General features: G+C 40.0%; 1 protein-coding gene across 1 annotated transcript; it reads left to right on the forward strand.

Annotated features, from left to right (window-relative positions):
• Nucleotides 1-8,745: 8,745 nt before the first annotated feature.
• Nucleotides 8,746-10,876, forward strand: tmsb2 (thymosin beta 2). Its single transcript, XM_041048283.1, has 3 exons — nucleotides 8,746-8,890; nucleotides 10,048-10,152; nucleotides 10,425-10,876. Exons 2-3 carry the CDS (start codon nucleotides 10,053-10,055, stop codon nucleotides 10,460-10,462), a joined length of 138 nt encoding a protein of 45 aa, XP_040904217.1. The 5' UTR covers nucleotides 8,746-8,890; nucleotides 10,048-10,052; the 3' UTR covers nucleotides 10,463-10,876.
• Nucleotides 10,877-13,219: the final 2,343 nt, after the last annotated feature.

The following is a 13,219-nucleotide window of genomic DNA, read 5'->3' on the forward strand; positions in this document are numbered from 1 at the left end:
ACACACACACATCCAATGTTGTGTATGTTCTTTAAATCCTAAAGCAGTCACAGGGACATTTATTAATCTCTCTATTTCAGAAGAGAGACCGCCGAAGCCTTTCAGGTGTATGAGCAGGGATTCCTGAACAGATGTCACCTCGTATCCACCCAGTGTGGAGCTGCAACAACAAAACAAAACCGGTTTTGTTTCGTTGCCATCACTGCAGAAAGGCGCATAATAAAAGGCTCTATCTTTCTGTTCCCCAACTCCTGCCTCCTCTATTTTCCCAGACATACTTTATTATCATGGCTCAATTCCACCAATTTAGAGGACTCCCCAATGTCAAGGTAACAAGACACCAACTGTCATCTTAGATCCACAGTTCCTCTGAATTGAGAATCAGAACAAAACGGAAGCAAGGACAATATTGTTTGCCTTTCTGCTAAAAGTGCGTGAGTGTGTATCTTTGCTAAATCAAACAGACTTCAGACTCTGCAGAAATGCTTTATAACACTTGTTAAAGGTGCTTTAAATAAGACTTTTTTTTAAGCACTGCTGCAGTACAGTATGTATAACTGTTGCATCCTAAAATATTTCCCCTACACTAGATAATAACGTTGGGTCTCCAATTAGTCTGCTTCCCTTGTTCTATTTCTGTACACCTAAGGCCACTATGAAGATGCAGAAGGAGCTAACTGGTCACCATTTTGACAGTGAATACAACGTTACCACTTCTTTGGACCACTTTCTGGACATCCAAGATGCCAACTTCTACAAAGCAGAGATCTGTATGGTCTACAACTGCTCGACTAAGTGTGTACATGTAAGAGGAGACTGTGATGAAAAAGAAATGTGCCCAGTTTCCTAAAACTGACTCCATCTACGTTCTACAGCCACAAACTTATCAATCGCCCCCTATAAGTCATAAATGATTTGATTCTCCTTTAACAAATAATCCTCGCTTTGAAAAGCCACTATGACTCACTCAGCCCACACAGCATTTATGTGAATGTTACAGTAAACCACAAATAGCCCTCTTACTATATAAGGTCACAAAGGACTGCATCATCCTTGGCTATTGACAGTGGAAATCTCAGTGGTACAGAAGAGAAGCACAAAATGTATCTTCTATTTGATTTTACAGAAGTGAAAATGTTCTTAGCACTGCTATAATAAAGAGAAAAGGGTGCTTTCTTACAAAATGTTATACATATATCTGTAAAGATGCAATGCTTTAGGAAAACCTTTGCTATTTCCATCTTGCTCTGTAAGGTTTCCTGTCATTTTCTGGCCTAACTCTTAAAGAAGCTGTGTCCCTTGTTAGTTTTAAATTCAGAACTTTTCGCTTTATGACTGACTTCAAAGCACAGGCTGAGCCACCATTTGCGTCATCACGACTGTCAGTCTCGAAAATAATAAGGAATCTGATTGAGTTAAAAGACCAGTCGATACCAGTTGAATTGCAGAGATTGTGAAATCAAACTCACATTCGTCCTCAGAGGCTTGAGACGTGACCCTTTAAGACGACAGTGACGTGTTAAGCGTCATTAAGCTGCTGAACATTATCCAGTCCGACAATATTTCCCTAGAAAATAATGCTAGCTGGTGATTTACTTGTGTGCTGAATTTTTTTTCAGTTCCTGCTACAAAATGGCATTCTCTAAGGTTTTGCTCCAACAGACCCCTAATACGACAGTCCTATTTTAGCATTTACAACCCTGAAGCATAACCCCTTGGCAGAATAGTGCAAAAATTGTTAAAGGACTGCAAATTCATTTAAAGAGCTGGCATGTGTTAATTTTGTTTAAAACTTTAAAACTGAGGATTTTGGTTTATTTTTAAAAAAATCTGTGGTTTGCCTTTAGCCAAAAGTTCGGAAAAAAAATCATATTTTCAGAAGCGAGACTTAAGATAAATGGCATTAAATATTCATGTGATGAAGGGTTTTTAAGATCCCAGGTGAATTAAGCAGAAACTGCCCACAACATTTTAAAGGAGAGTTACTGAATTATAAGGAAATGTGGTTGACCAATGCCTGCTCCTGGCTAGTTTAGCCTGCAACGCTATCCCACTATCCCCAAAGTCACATCTGTGTTGCTACAGGCTAGGAAGCAATTCAGAATCTTTTATTATTTTTTTACATTTCATTCACTATACACTGTATATATTGACCTTTGCAACCTTTTATAAAGAAAGCAGTGGACTGCTGCACACTGTGAAGACTGAACATCTATGGCTTCTAGCAAACGCATCACTTCACATCTACCCTTGCCCCAAAGAGGGGAAGTAAGGAGAGAAATTAAGGATCGTAAAAAGCTCTCAAGTGGACTAGTTGGCTGACAGCTGGACATGTGACAGCCAGAAGCTGTTGGACAGATGTTTGACATATGTATGTCCCAGCATTACTGACGTATCTTTCAGTCATGTGCTCAGTTAACCACAAAAGTGCTCAGGATTAGCTCACCCTTCCTCCTTTACACTAGGAGTAATCTGTTACTGTACACTGGAAGCAGTAGTACATGTATTGCAGTTATGTTTTAGGATCCCTCGGTCAATACTGGTCTATTGCATCTACCTCTTGTCTACCTATGTCTCGCATTATTCTAGATATGGTTTTCTTTCCTGCTTTTTCTCCTTTCCTCATTTCCATTTACTTATTACTATGCAATGCAGATGGCCAGCACATGTACAGTATGACATTCCTTTTTATTGTCCGTGCTTTTGTGTTAGTAGCAGGTGTTGAATTGGTGTCATCTCAGCTCCCTCTTCTGTTCATGTCCTTGTACTTTTGTATTTATTATGCATAGGAGATGCTTCTGGATGCCAGAGAATGGTATGTACACTATCCACTCTGCCAACATGACTACACCATATGGAACGAGCGTCCTATAGAGTCACTGTATGAAGTTCTACAGGAATATGCTTAAAAAGTATTAAACAAGATAGGTAAATTGTGCCAACATCTACTGATATTCAAACAATATATATTAAAGGAAGAATTCTGAAATTCTGGAAACATTTCAGAGAACAAATCAAAGATCTAACCCCACTACACATCTCTCCTGTCAACTAGTCATGACATTTATGATGCAAACCTTCCACTGCTTCTAGAGCAACACTCAGGATAAAACAAAATTACTCAACAAATAAAAGAAGCTTATCTGGAGAGCTGCACAGATCAAAGACAGATTCGACACAAGCATACCTGTTAACTGGCTCTGAATTTTGAGATGGAAATTGAGACACAATATGGGTTAAATACAGAGTAGAAGCTTTTTTCAAGCAAAAAAGGCCAAAACATTCCCTTGTTCTTGGTTGTTAAATGTGAAAATTTGCTGCTTTTCTCTGAATATGTTTAGGTGATGGACTGCTGATTGGACAAAACAAGACATTTGAAGACTTCCCTTTGTACTTTGTAGGAAACGGTGATCATCATTTTTGCCCAACTTTCTAAGATTTTAGAGATTAAATGACAAATCTCGAAAATAACTGCCAAATTAATCTATAATGAAAGTAACTGTTAGTTGCAGACCTAGCAGAATTTTTTTTTTAAATTGTGATTTGGTAGACAGTTTTAAACTTTGATCAAAGCACAAAGAAGAAAATCAGAGCTGGACTCCAATCTACAACTGCCTGACATAAACCGAAGGACAGATATTATAAGAACAACCCATCGAATGTGACAAATAAGTCTTTCAATCCAGACTTCCAGTCTTTATCTGTACTATTTTTGTTTTAATTTTGAGTGTTATCTTCTTTTAATGCCATTCTTGCTCTCATGATTGTAATTTCTTTTCTTATCATTCTTTCAATAACATATTCAGAATTTCCTCTGTAATTACGAGAACAATAGAAGGTCTGCTTTGTTTTAACTCCTCTTAGTTTTCTGAACTGAATATTAAACGACTACTAGGACCACATCATTTTAAAGGATGCAGTAAGAATCAAGCTGTTACAGAGTGGAGCCTCTGTACCACAGCAACTGTCACAACATACAACAGTAGCAATAACTTTCAAGCGCTCTGCGTAGGTGGATCTTGAGTTCAAGAACACTGCACTCTCATGTCACCAGCAAAATCTGTTCCCTTCAACTATAAAATAAAATGCTGATATTGTTCCATTCCATTTTCAAGACCCTGTTGCTTTCTTGACATAAGGGTTCAAAAAATTCCTTCGATACATGGATTATAGAGCTGCTTCAATGCAACAATCTTTAGTAACTAATTGTTGTTCTTGTTGTCAGTGAGGAACAGCTCTGCAGCACATGTAATTCTGTATTCCTTAAGGCAAGAAATCGCTCTTTCAATAGCCGTCCTGCTTTTAGTTTGAACAAATGAGTAAATTTGCTTGTCTTGTCACTCATTTGTTCATTTAATTTACAGACTCGTGGATTTAAAGGATTGATCATTTGCTTAATCCATTCAAGCCCCCAGTTGTGTGCATGCTTAATGTCTTGCAATTTATCCCAGAGAGAAAGTAGAGGAAACACCAGAGGAGGAGATGAGGGAGGGATGTTGAAAGAGAGGAGATGCACGGAGGATATTTACTTTGATGTGTTGAGCTTTGCAAACAAAGCTTAAGCTCGCCCTAAAAGTATAGATATTTCAGGCAGAGCGATGTCATAGACAGACACACATGCGCGCACACACACAGCACAGTGAGCAAACACAGACTATTAGGGCATCAAATACAAAGATTGCCATTACTCTCTGGTACCAGATAAGGTGCATTACAAACGTGTTTTGCGTTTATAGCAGGACTCTAATCTTCCATCCATCTCGTTCTCTCTCTTGGTTCCTCATCCCTCATCTCTGTCTCCATCTCCTCTTCTCCCTCTCTGCTGTTTTCCTCCTTCTCTTTTCATCTCTGTCACTGTCCTCCAGCTGGCTAGGTGAGATAACTCCTCCACACCGAGATACTCTTAGCTCATTGGCTGGATGATGGAACGCCGGGCACCAATCAAATGCTGCATCATTAGTCGTGGAGATCATGAACTGAGGAGGGGTGCTTATCTGGTCTTACTGATTGTGCACTGTCCTAACCATTCTCACACATCCCACACCTCTCCTCAAAACACTCCCCATTCTGGTTCTTCTTTTTGTTTAACAGCTAATTCATCTGTATAATATGGAATAATCAAGATTCGCTTGAGAGATAACTCAGCACTCTTACAATGAGTGACAAACTAAAAAGATTTCTTTTTTCTAAAGCTTCAGCATATCTGAGTTAGGCTTCTTTCATTCTGTTGGTTTAAGGCTGATAAAAAGTGCCAGGCCGGATTTAATTTGTCTGAATGTGGTTGGTAATTACACTCCAGCCGGAGTTCTGCTTGTTGAATAACAATGTCTCCTCTCTTTTGTTCAGGGGTGCAAATTGCCCACTCTATTGCCAACACTTAAACTCATCTTCTATCAATTTGGATGATGGAAAATAACTTAAGCTGTGTGTGTGCCAGTGTGCATATGTGTGCACAGATGTGTCTGTGTGCATGCCTGTCAACACTGCATGTGTTTTAGTGTGCAGCCACCTCTCTGTATCCAAGCTCCAGAAAACACAGTTTATTCACGTGCTTTCCAAGAGTGAGATGAAAAGGTTGACACCACTCTCATGTCTGTATGGACTGAAGCAGCAGCCAGTAGGTGGTTAGCTTAGCTTAGCTTAGCATGAAGACTGGAAACAGGGGGAACCAGCTAGCCGGGCTCTGTCCAAAAGTAACAAAACCCTTCTCCCAGCACCTCTAAAGCTCACTAAATAACACATTACCTCTAATTTATTAAATCTGTGCAACAAAGTGTAACAATGGCAAGTTGTTTTTTTTTACTGATTTGTTATATAACTGTCTATTTCTTGGTCTGTTATCCTGTGAAATATGTTTAAGAGTTCTCAAACATAACGGCCAAAACCTGAAGTATATCCCTATATGTCAGCCCAAGTTCAAAATAAAACTTACTTAACTATTATTAACAATTAAATCTCTGTACCTCCACACTGGGCTCTGCACAGTAAACATCATTCAGGGGCCTGTTCCTGAACATAAAACATGGTGCAAACTTATCTGAACACTGCTGAACAATAATATCTGAATCTCCTTTTCTAGTTATTGACAATTACTGTTGTCTCTTGCTAAACCAGTGAGTTGAGTTGCTAAAAACCCTGCTTGCAATAGACACACAAGTACAGAAGAAACTGTATTTAGAGAAGTGTGAAAAGTTTATATATATATATACATATACACACACACATATATATCCCATAAATAACATTAGGATTCGAGCTGTTTCAAGCTGTTATGCTTATTGGTGCTGGGGGATGAGTGCACCCTGGTGGTCTCTTATAGACTGTGCAGGGCTCAAGCTGCAAATTTAAAACAGTCCTGTGCTGCCATCCTGTGTTTACACCATATTTAAGCACAACTGTTTTCTGTGCACTAACAAAGTCTTCCTATATGTTTTGAATATTGTTAAATTAAATAGAGTAAGATGTAACAAATACAGCATAATTATTTCTGTATCTATGTATCTTCAGAAACATCTCAGACTGTACGGTGCTGCCATCATGTGGCTGCTGCTGGACATGGAAGACTGTTCATCAATAACACTGATCCTTCATCTAGACACTGTAAGACAACACAGAGACAGACTTGATCCCAGAAAAGGTTTACTGGTCTATTACCATCCACCAACAAGCAGCAGGTTGTCAGATTTCTCCGACAGGTTGTTTGGCCTCTAAGTATGACCTTTTGTCAGTGTGCATCTTGTCTCCAAGCTTCAAATATGCTAACATGTCAAACAGAAAGGTTAATAGGAGGGCTCAGGCAAATTTAGAAGGTCAAAGATCTTTTTCCCCTCCCCCAACAACATCACACAGAAACAAACAACTCAATGGAGAGACACAGCCGACAGGCTGAGTCATTTATAGGGCAGTAAAATATAATTAGCTCCATGGGGCAATCACATAGGTCTGGGTGATTAGGTATTGCGTGTAGCATTCAGCGAGCCTCATGTCAAAAGAAAGTATAACAAGGCTGCGTGTTATTATTCGTTTTGTGAAGCCCACGTGCACAATGGCTCCTGCAAAATGAAGCAGCTCCAGGCTTCAGGCAGCAGGTGGTGTTGCAGCCTTCTTCCAGAGCACTCAGAAATATCAGTGACCTCATTATGACGTGGATGTGGTCCAGTAAAACCCAAAGTCATCCAGGAACGAGGGCTCACACATTAACCGAGTGCTTACCAGAACCTAATGTGCACCAGCTTGCTTGGCTCACTCTATCGTTTCAAGGGCTGAGGTCATGTTGACTCATCATCGCTTTGCTACTCTGAGATGAGCTGTCCGCTCTGAGACGTATGTCCTCAGCGGCTGGCATCAGCTGGTTGTAACTGTACCTCTGGGAGGATTAAAGAGTGAAGACCAGCAGGTTTCATGATGTCAGCAAAGGACCATGAGCTCTACACATCACAGCTTTATTAGAGCCTGATGTAATCAACAGCTGCTTGATCAGTGGCAAAATAAAGGCTGTGACACATTAATATTAAAAACATGCACACCACTGTGTAAATAGCAACGCTGAGGCACAGTATAACCAGCTAAAAATGTTGCTGAACGGGGGAAAATAATTAATGACAGTGTATCTAAGAATCAGAGTGTAAGATAAGGCTGCAACTAATAACTGTTTTCATCAATTAATCTGACAACTCTCGTCTTCTTCTCTGTTTGCTAGTATGCCATCACAATTTCTTAAGGTGATGTCTTGTTTTAAATGTATTGTTTTGTCTGACCAGTGATGCATAATTCAAATATACACAATTTAGTGTCATAGAGGACTTAGAAAACCAGCAGATACTCAGATCTGAGGGAGAAGCTCTTATTCTTTGGTATGTTAGATTAGTTTTATGGTCAATTTCGTGCTATTTTGTGTATAATTTTTGTGTATTTGTACAAAGGCCCCTTGTAAGGACAAGCGCTGCAAACTAGCTTAGGCTATAAATGCTGTGGTACCTGCCGCTGGTCAATGCTATTTGTCTTCATTAAAAAAAAAACTGAATATAAATAGGTTTTTCTGGAGTGATCTCAGCATGTAATGACTGTTACAGTGGTATAGTAGTACAATACACAGTACATATAAATTCTGATTAGCCACATTGATCTTTACAGTCATTGTATTGTGTAATTGTTTGTGTGCTGTTTGTTTTATGTGTATTTTGTTGTTGAGTTTAATGTATTTGTGTAAAGGCCCTTCTAAGGTGGGGCACTGCAAACTAGCTTAGGCTATAAAAGCTGTGGTATGTGGCACTGGTCCATGTCATGTACTTGTCCTGCTAAAAATAAACATCAAATACATAAATACGGTTTGATGCTATCTGCTGTCTGTGCAGTTCTACATAAAAACATTGTGACACACACACCAGGATCTAATGACTATTACAAAGTCAAAGAAGTACAGTTCACAGTACACATTATTTCTCATGTACATCATTATGATTAGAAGCAGACTAAATCTTCTTTCTGCCAAGTCATGCAGCGCGTCCCTGACCTACTCAGCAAAAACACTCTATAACAATAATAACGATGTATTAGCTGAATTATTTATTATAATCAGTCTCAGATGATCTACACAGCACAGCTGTTTCCTATCAGTGGTTGCTTTCCTCTCGTCTTTTCCCTGGGGAGTATTAATATTGATGACAGGGAGGAAGGCTGACCAAGCTTTCCGTCACTCTCTCTCTACCATCTCTCTCCCTCTCTCTCCCCCTCCCTCCCTCTTATACCCACACCCTGGATGCAGGCAGGCGTGCACACACCGGCAGATTCACTCAGCTTCCGTATCGCTCTTCCTTCTCCATCTCTGTCTCTCTATCCCTCCCTACTCTATCCGCTGGTGGATTTTAGCCCACTGCTGTGAGGAACACCGGTAAGAAAGATTCATCTATACTTCACCGTGTTCGTCATTTTGTCTGTGTCCATGTGTCTCTCTCCGGATTCTGTTTTACAAGGAGTCAGACAAAGGATTGGGGTGTGGCTGGATGAGGAGAAACTGGCTGCTGATGGCAACAGTGAAAGGAGGTGAAAGATGGATGTTGAGGATGAGGATGATGATGATGATGATGGTAGTGATAAAGGAACAATAAACGAGATGTGTGGATAATCAGGTTTACTGAAGAATTGAGAAAGGTGAGATAATGACTGCTGTTATTTGTGTCAAGGATCGGAAGAGGTGGATACAGGCACCATTTGTAGCTCAGGGTAATCGAGAGATGATTCCGTGTTCCTCTTTTCAAGAAACGGCAAATGTAAGAATTCTGGCCACGAGCCCAGCGTGACTATTTCTATGTCAAACCAATTCTATTAGGCCCCTTTTAAATTCAGACTAGTGAGAGTGATTTTACTGTAGCTTGGTTTGCAAATGACTGGCTACAGGCTAGTGGGCTTGTCACATTTCCACAGCAGCCCCTTACAGAGCAGTGGTTCAAACAGGCGTGACTGGGCCAGACTGTGCAAGACAGATTAGTCAGACCTGAGGCTAGGTCAGGATTATGACTGCAGTGGAGCCTGTGGAGCATTGCCTCGATCCAGGAGGCTGCAGGGGTGGATGCAGAGAGAGAGAGAGAGAGAGGGAGAGGGAGAGAGAGACAGAGGAGATGCGGAGGGAGAGAACAAAGACCTCAGCCTCAGAGAGGGAAAAGCACAGACAAAGGAATGATCAGACAGCTTGGTAAAAATAGGCACATGTTAGCTGCATAGCCATTTTGCTCGGGAGAATATCAAGACAGAGCATGTGTGGGAGGCAACCACCACTCACAGGCATCCAAGTGGATGTGTCTGAGCTGCACATGTCAAAGCCACTCCCTTTATGTGCAGTCGGTTCAAAAGATTATTTTAAATATCAGTCAGAGCCAATTCAGATTTTTGACAGCTCTCGTGATGACGTTCCAAACATTGCCCTTAGACTTCTGAATATATATATAATACCGTTTATGCTTTTCTATTATGTTATGCTGCATTGTCAATATAACAGCTGACAGTTAAGGTCAAACCTGTGTGCTCAGGTGTCTCTCTCATCTTTCACAGCCAAAATGTCTGACAAGCCTGACATGACTGAGATTGCCCGTTTCGACAAGACAAAGCTGAAGAAGACAGAGACGAAAGAGAAAAACCCTCTGCCGACCAAAGAGAGTGAGTGTCTCTTGTGTGTATGTGTGTGTGTCTCTGAACAATGCTGAAGCCTTAATCCCCTGCAACAATTTTCCTGTCAGTAGCTACTCATCACATCCAGCGCTGTCAAAAGACCACATGCTCAGCAAGCAGAGCAGCAAAATCCAAAACTGCTGCAGCATCAGCACATGATGACACGCTGATATCCAGCAAATCAAAAAGCAGCATCCTCTCGCACATTCACTAAACACGAGCCCGCTGACCAACAGTGTCTTCTTCTCTTTCTTTTCCAGCCATTGAGCAAGAGCGGAAAGGCGATGCCACACCTTGACTTCTGAGCACATGAAGAAAAGAAGCTGAGATGCCACAGCAAAAAGCACTTTCTTTTGATTATCACAGTATTTCAATCTCTTACTTCGTCTTCAGAAAAGGGTGCTCTTGAGCTCCCTGGGGTGCTGTAATGGTATATGGCATCCTCACAGGGGAGTTCTCTTACCACTCGGGTGGAAAAACTTCAGCCTGGGTGCCTGTCTTGCACTGTTAGCTTATAGCTAACATGTCTCCAATATTGCCAAACTGGGGAGTGGGGTAGTGATGTAGCACAGAAAGAGAGGCAGGCATCCAGGTTGAGGTGGGGTGGGGGTTGTTCTACAGACATGGGAGCAATCACAGTCTAATCATGTGGGATGTTTTCTTAAAAAACTTTTTACTTTTATTTATGAAATAAATATGAAGACGTGGAACCAGTCAATCCTGTGCATTCTGCTGTCTCCTTCATGACCATGTGCAAATTTCAGACCAACACACATACTCATGAGGCATGGACTGATCATGCATGGACTGAAAACACAATAGAAATTAATTTTCTAAACGGCTGGCAAATGGCCTACACGATATGTCAATTATTCCAGTATGCAACTGTGCAAGCCACACCTCATATATGATTTCATACTCAGAGCCAGAGTCTTCATCACTTTAAGTTTTCACCAGATTTCTAGGAAGACGTAGTCGAAGTTTTAAGCACAAACAGGGGCCATGTTTAAGTTGGTTAAATTGGCAATGCACATTTTACACCTTTATAATAACAATAAAGCACATAGTCATATGCATATATACAGAAACTAAACAATACACTAATAAATTAACTACATAAATATACAATTCATGTTTGAATTACTCAATCTCAACTCCTTATTTTGAGAGGTTGTTTCATTTTCTCCTTTTAATCAGCTCAACAAGGCAGCTAGCCAGCTAACGCTTAGAGCTAGCTTGGCCGGTGGGTTTTTACTTGGCATTAAAGCTTGGATGGCAAGTTGATTAATGGGATTAATGGAAAAACATTATTTGGCAACAATGCTGATCATCAGATAATCATTTATGCCATTTTTAAGAAAAAAAAAAAGGTTCAGTAGTCTCAGTTTCTAAAATATGAATATCAGTCTTACATGAGAGTAAGTAGAACAGCTTTAGGTTTTTCATTTGGACAAAACAAGCAATCTAAGCTGTCCCCTTGAGCTCTGGGAAATTTGGATTTTTCACCATTTTCTGACATTTATAGACTCATTTATCAGTTCCATTATAATGGAGAAATGCAGATTAATCAGTAATGAAAATACTAATCATTATTGCCCTTGTTGTCACCATTAAGTCAATATTAAAGGCAAAAGCAGCATCTGATTTCAAGGTTCCTGATGGACCTAAACATACTGTTCTATGAAGTAGGAGGCAAAGACAGTGCTGAGGGTTTCTCTTGTGTTGCTGTAGCTAACAGGAGATAGCTTGCTAACTAGCAGTTACTGACTCTGCTGAGAGGAAAGTCATTGGTTGAAGGGCCAGTGAGGAGGGACTTTCTGAAAACAACACAATTGTGTAAGGCACAAAATACTCAGCTTAACTATCAAGTGTAAAAAAAATTAAAAAAAAATACCATTAGAAAAAAAACCAAATAGATGTTTTAAGAGAGGTTTTTTTTGACTAAATACTAATATCATGAGACTATTTTTTTTCCTGTTAAGAATGCTGAGATTACATTTTATAAAAATGCTTTTATTGGGTTTTTCGGATCATTTCCTATAATTACTTCATTTATTTATTTATTACATGCATACTTTTCAATTCCAGAGTACTACAGTGGTAATTTATAGGCCAGAATCTCCGCCTTACTGGTTACTGGTATCCCTGACTGGTGTGGCTCTCTGGCGTCACCAGTCCTGCCACCCTTCCTCGGTCTGTCAAGCCTGTCACCTCCTGAGCCTTTATTGCTCTATTTCTCTCACTTTGCACCGCCATAAATCACGCATCAACGCACCCTGGACGGCCTAATGTGTCTGAAATGTCTGTTAGACCAATTTAATTAACGTGCATTTTTCGCTCATGTTATTTTAAGCACAGTGCAATTCAAAGGTCCTGACCCTGACATGTTTTCTGTCCATTTTAAAGCTGCGCTACAATACACATTATCACAAAGCTGCATAAAAATAGAATATATAATGAAGTAAGGAGTGTTGAAATTATTTGTAGTAATTTTTAAATTATAATTATAAATATTTGTCTAATTATATTTTTGACAGGTGAGCCAAAATTTCCTACTTTTCTTGAAATCCATATTAGAAATTAAAATCTATTTAAATGACACTTATCATCCCACGTGATTTGTCCTTGAGAGTTTCGATGTTAAGGAGACATCTAGTACTTATGTAGAAACACGCCCAGCTGGATAGACTGCTAATGTTTGCAGGTTATTAACCCATTAAATTCGTTAAAGGAGGCAACTCACTCAAGAACAAATTATGAAACATCCCAGATTGATTTTTAATCGCTCTGTATTACTTCCCTCGGCTAGGTGTTGAGAGGCTCTAGGTTTCAGTCATACTGCGGTATGAATGAGGGTGATATCTAATTAGTGGGGATTATCCTCACCTACACTTCGCCGCGGACCTCGCCCAGCCGTCCACCTATTGTCCACCGCGCTGAGTGAATTGTTGTTTTAGGGGATTTTGAGTGGCTTAAAGGGGATTTGACAAGTGTAAGCCATTTTACTTAAAAACTGTAATGTTAATCACTAACTCGGTAACTTCTCTCACATCAA

Source organism: Toxotes jaculatrix, chromosome 10 (assembly GCF_017976425.1).
Source record: "Toxotes jaculatrix isolate fToxJac2 chromosome 10, fToxJac2.pri, whole genome shotgun sequence".
In the NCBI taxonomy this organism is placed as follows: Eukaryota; Metazoa; Chordata; class Actinopteri; family Toxotidae; genus Toxotes; species Toxotes jaculatrix.

Excerpts from the sequence above, each read along its gene's own strand:
- tmsb2 (XM_041048283.1), top strand. The coding sequence starts at position 10,053 with ATGTCTGACAAGCCTGACATGACTGAGATTGCCCGTTTCGACAAGACA. Across the intron at positions 10,153-10,424 it reads CCCTCTGCCGACCAAAGAGA|CCATTGAGCAAGAGCGGAAA; the intron begins GTGAGTGTCTCT and ends TTTCTTTTCCAG.